At 40.4% G+C, this 5813-nt stretch overlaps 1 protein-coding gene across 1 annotated transcript; it reads left to right on the top strand.

Moving 5' to 3' along the window:
• The first annotated feature begins 3704 nt into the window (after window positions 1–3704).
• Window positions 3705–5441, top strand: LOC131996146 (uncharacterized). Its single transcript, XM_059365599.1, has 2 exons — window positions 3705–4118; window positions 5418–5441. The coding sequence occupies exons 1-2, from the start codon at window positions 3705–3707 to the stop codon at window positions 5424–5426; spliced, it is 423 nt and encodes a 140-aa protein (XP_059221582.1). The 3' UTR covers window positions 5427–5441.
• Window positions 5442–5813: the final 372 nt, after the last annotated feature.

Raw genomic sequence — 5813 nt, 5'->3', positions numbered from 1 at the left:
TTGAACTGGAGCAACCATCGGAGTGCTGAATGGTCTGTCCTTAGCAAAAAGTGCTGGTCATATAGATACTATAGATAGGTAGTATTTTACGGCTTCCACAACTACAAGCAATTCTCTTCTCGTTAAGCAGTAATTCCATTCAGGCTTAGATAACGTACGGCTGTAGTATCCGATGACATTTTCTTGACTGTTGACTAACAGCGACAAGACCTCCGATACCATAAGCGCTAGCGTCCGTATCCAAAACAAATTTATCGCCAGGAACGGGATATGCCAAAAGAGGGTCTGTATATAAGAGTCCTTTTAATTTCTCAAATGTTCCCTCTTGGGCGTGACTCCACTGAAACTTCTGGCCTTTCTGTGTCAATTTGCGTAGACTTGTTGCTGTGCTGGTGAAATTTGAGACGAATCGTCTGTAATAAGTACAGAGACCAAGAAAGCTCCGTAGTTTGTGAAGGGTACGGGTACTCTTACAGTCTGGACTTTTTCGTCATCCGTTGATATGTCCTTCGCCGTGACACGATGTTCCAGATATTTCACCACTCGCTGGAAAAAATTGAATTTTTTTGCATTAAGTCTAAGGCCGGCGGCAGATAGTTGCTGGAAACACCCTTCAAGTTCTTAAGACCGTCGTCAAAGGTTTTTCCCATGACTATGATATCGTCCAGGTATATCAAGCACGACTTCCAGTGAAGACCCTTCAATACACTCTCTATAAGTCTATCAAAGGTTGCCGGGGCGATGCAGGGTCCGTATTTTGTCCCGGCTAGGGTGTCCAGTATGTTATCAATTCTTAGGACTGGATAGGTGTATATTTTGGTGAAATCGTTAAGCTTTCTTTAATCAACACAGAATCGAGTGCTTCCATATTTCTTTTTAACCAGCACCACTGGGGAGTACCATAGACTTAATGATGGTTCTATGACACCACTTTCCTCCATTTCACTTACCACCTTCTGAACTTCGTCCCACTTTGCCAAGGGAACACTCTTTGGAGCCTCTTTTATCGGCCTTGCTTCTGCGGTATTTATTTCATGTTTTACTGCCGATGTTCTTCCTCGGTTTTCATTTGTAAGGGCAAAAGCGGATACGCGTTTTTTAAGCAATTGCTTAGCTTTATTCTTCTGAGAAGGAGCAAGACTACTTGTCCAACCCTTGACGTAATCCTCTAGATGCTTCTTTTCCTTAAACAATGAATTTGCTGTGTTGCTTTTTTAATTTACCATTGCTTCGGCTGCTGTACATTGCCCAACATCGCAGAATTAGTCACTTTTCTCATGATTGGTTGACAAGTTTCGAACTCGTAGTGGGATTAGTCCCTCATCATTGGTCGTTACCAGGGCACATGCTATTAAAACATTGTTGTTTTTTGTTTCTGCTGCTTCAACCACCCACAAGTTACCAGCTTCACATTCTCCATTCATAGGCACCTTTATTACTACTTTGGTTTTTGGAGGTAATATCTCTAAATGGTTTGTAGTTAGACGCCTTATAACCCACATTCAACAGTACTTCGATGTTAGACCAGGTCATCACACAATGTTCCATATCCAGGTTAAGACCGAAAGCAATCACAAAATCGGCACCAATTATATCTTCGTCTTCAATATCAGCCACTATAAACTCAAAGTTTACGGATATACCGGCAATAGTTAGCTTCAAAACAACTTTGCGTTTGACTGTTGCGGGCTTCTTGGTGGCCGTACGCAATCTCACTCCATTTAACAGGGATATCCTTCCTTTTACTAAATCTTCCCTAATGAGAGATTTTGATGCGCCCGTATCCAACATCAAGATACGCCTGTCGCCATTGATGTACCAGGCTGCAGTTAAATTGGTGTTTTCCTGTTGAACTGTGGCTATGGAGATCGTGGGGCCATAATCTGTGGGAGCCAGCTTATGCCCCGTTGGAATAGCTCGATTTAGTTTAAAGGTAACTCATTTGATGAATTTTGAGTCACTCTTTTGCTACCCAGTATTGGAGGTGGCGATGTCGATCTGGAACCTTTACGTCTCGCTCAAAATTCTCGGGCAAAGTGTCCCTTTATCGCAATTATAGTATTTTTATCTTTGGCTTGCTTTATTCTCGTTAAAATTCGCCCATTACCTGCTTCTTTGACTGAATCAATAAGAGTGTTCGACTCATCATACTCGTTATCTAACTTACGAACCTTGTGAATCTGGTGCTTTGCAATTAATCGCGCCGTCTCTTGGGCGAGCGCAAATGATACAGTTTCTGCGAACGTAGTCTTTTGCGACGCATACGTTGCACATTTAATTTCAGGTCCCGGATACCGTTTGCGAAAGCCTCTATCTTTATTCGGTCCACCAAGGGATCGCTTTCTCCTGGGTATTTGAGTAACACTTGTCGCTCTAACTCTGTTGCGAAATCCACTGGCGTCTCGTTTGATTTCTGAACTCGTCCTCGCAATTTCATCCTGTATATGTTTTGCTTATGTTCTCCCCCGCACTTTCGTTGAAGTACAGCTATAATTTCGCTATAGTTTTTTTCCAAAGGGAGCGGGAATACTTTGTATTACCTTGGCAGCACTTCCCTTTAATGCCAGCAGGAGCGGGAATACTTTGTATTACCTTGGCAGCACTTCCCTTTAATGCCAGCGGAAGTTCAATTGCCTTGTCGTTGACATTTCCTGAATTTCGGGAGGCGAGAGTCTCGAACTGGAACTTGAATACATCAAATGCTGTTCATCCATCAAACGGTGGAGTTTTGATTTTAGTGGCACTGTCGATAACGCGCAATGGACCACCTTTGATTTCCAGTTCCGAAATTTTCTTCTCGATATCCAGAAGCTTCTTGTCAGAAGTATAGATTATCTTATTCAGATCCTTAATTTGGCCTTCCACGTTTGCCACTCGTTGATCCATAAATTGAAATATTTCCTGGAGCTTCCCGTTCAGAATTGTGGAGTTTTCAGGGAATTTCGCATCCAATTTTTCAGCCAGAATTCTGGAATTTTCTTTAATCATTTTACTTGTGTCGGCTAGCATTGCTGCCAAACTCACATCACTTGCAGTTACTTTCGAAACTTCCTCGCCGCTGACATCACCTCATCGAAATATCGAGATCACTCTTATTGTTGAACTCATATTCGTTGATATCAATTTCGCGGCGCTCAAATTCCTCTAATAACCGTTTTTGTAGTTCCGCGTTGTTGCCGGTAGTTGCTAGCTTCATTGTTAAAAATGTTAGAAAGCTGTTAAAATCATAAATATGCGAAAACAATTTAATTTAAGTTTGCTTTCATTCGACAATAAAAACAGCTAATTTCTGTTTCTGTCAGAAAAATAGAGCACGCTCTAATCGAAAAGAATTACATGTGCTATTTTGAAAAGTGATTTTCATATGTCAGTTTCGTTTGTATCACACGACATGTACAACTCAACATGTGATAATTTGACAGGTCATAAGACAAATACATGCCGTGTAATAGAGCCTTTAGCTGACCATCGTTGACGAACACAAACACGCATACATAACATGATACCCGACAGGTAAACTCATACACTTACATTAAACAAGCGTGGAAAAAGTAGGCAACACTGAATCTAAACAGACGTATATTTTTTTTAACATAAACAAAAAATTAAGAATTCATAAATTATTTACCGAATCATCAAAAAAAAAACAGGCATCACACCTGCAAGGTTTTGCAAATATGATGCCTGGTTTTTCTCCCAACGAGATGGACTCAGGTGCAGTGGAGGAGGAGGCATCAACTTCACAGCAAGCAACGACTGCAATATTTACCAACAATGCAACAGCGACAACAAGCATAAATGCCACCAAGAGACAACGGCTCGAAACCACCGTAGATTTGAAGGACTTGGAGTCCTCTGAATTAAGGGAAAGATTAAAAAAACACAAGCAGATGGACGACAATCAATTTGGTATACTTGGGGTTCTTACCCAGGTTGATTTTGCCTCCGTATCTGCTCCATCAACTCAAGCCACACAGGCTGCCAAAGGCAACAACAACAATAGCAACAATGACAATGCACCAAAATTAAAATGGTGCCCACCAATATTCCTTTTTAATGTGAATGTCAAAGCTCTAGTTGACTCCTTAAGAGATACAATTGGGACATCTGCTTTTAAGGTAAAAAATATTAATAAAAATAAAAGTAAAATCTACTTTATGGACCCGTCCGTCCATTTATCAATGATGGCCATTTTACGTCAGAAAGGTGTACATTCGTACTCATTTACCCCAAAGGAGATGAAACAACCGTCATTTGTATTACGAGGCCTTACCTCAAGCACCGAAATCAGCGATGTAAAAGCTGAATTGGAGGAGAAAGTACCGAACACAGTTGCAAATATAGCAAAATACAAAACAAAGAAGAATGCTGACACTGGTCTTTTTTTAGTTTCGCTATTACCCGGTAAGAAGCTTACTGATATATCTGATATCAGGGGCATACAGAATCAAGTGGTTTCTTGGGAGAAGCCGAAAAAGAAGGAATCCGACATACAATGTCATAGGTGTCAACGCTGGGGGCACATATCTCGGAATTGTAATTCCGCGTATAAATGTGTGAAATGTGACCAGAATCATGGTCCAGGTGAATGTCTGCGCAAAAGAGAAGACTCCTCAGATCCGTTTTGCAATAATTGCAATGAGGTGGGTCATCCAGCTAATTGGCGGGGGTGCCCAACATACAAAAAGTATGCTGTCGCCCGACAGCAAAGGATTTCAAAGGCCATCGAAGAGAGGTCTATGGTAAGGGCCAATGTCAACCAGGCTGTGGGGTCGTCGATGAGAACTCCTGGCCAGACATTTTCTAATCTTTTTCATCCGCGTTCTTCTGTACAAGAAAATACAATGCAACGTAAATCCCCAATAATTGACCAATTCCTTAAATTAGCTTCTATTTTTCTGGAACCAGAAGAACTGTCACTGGAACAAGAAATACACATATTTCTCTCTGAATATGCAAGTATGACAAAGTCAGATGCCAAGATAGAATTTTTGCGCCTGCTTAATAAAGTAAAAAGTAATTATGAACCATAGAGTTATAAAATTTTTAACATACAACGTGAGGTCACTGGTAGATGTCAGTCGACAAATAGAGCTAAAGGACACCTTGCATCGTGACAAAATAGATATAGGATTTATTCAAGAATGTCATCTAAAACGAAACAGGAAAATTAAATTAAATGGATACAACTTTATTTATGACAATTCGCCTATTGGGGTTGGCATTGTTGTCAGAAATTCTATACAATTCAACCGAATTGTCTTAAATGATGTCGGAATAAATACTTGCCTTGCTCAAATAGAGCTATTAGACAACAGTGTCCGCAGAAAATATCTAATTGGTTCAATTTACGTCCAGTGTAACTATCAGACTCATAAGTTTGAGTCTGATTTATTAAAACTCATTCAACTTTGTAGGAATTTTGATGGATTTATCCTTGGAGGTCATCTAAACTCAAAAAGTCCTGTCTGGGGTGATACACTGGAAAATATGAATGGTAAAACAATGAGAAAATGGCTTGAAGACAACATGCTTGATGTCACCCGAATTTGTGATTCTTCTCCATCATTTCCAAACGGTTCTTCATTCTTGGACCATTTCCTCATCAGTCCGCACCTGTTAAATGATACTCTTCCAAATTTTGAAGTTGCATCCTTGTCATCCTTCTCAGACCATTTTCCAATTAAATTGTCCCTGCGTATGGATCAAACAGAGCTTCTTATGAGAACCCCTCGCATCTTTACATCATATAAGGATACAAATTGGACCAATTTTAAGCAAGACATGGATTCAGCGTCTTCCCGCATCATGCC

Source organism: Stomoxys calcitrans, chromosome 1 (assembly GCF_963082655.1).
Source record: "Stomoxys calcitrans chromosome 1, idStoCalc2.1, whole genome shotgun sequence".
Lineage (NCBI taxonomy): Eukaryota > Metazoa > Arthropoda > Insecta > Diptera > Muscidae > Stomoxys > Stomoxys calcitrans.
Note: the sequence above shows the minus strand (reverse complement) of the source record. Positions and strands in the feature narration are given on the sequence as shown.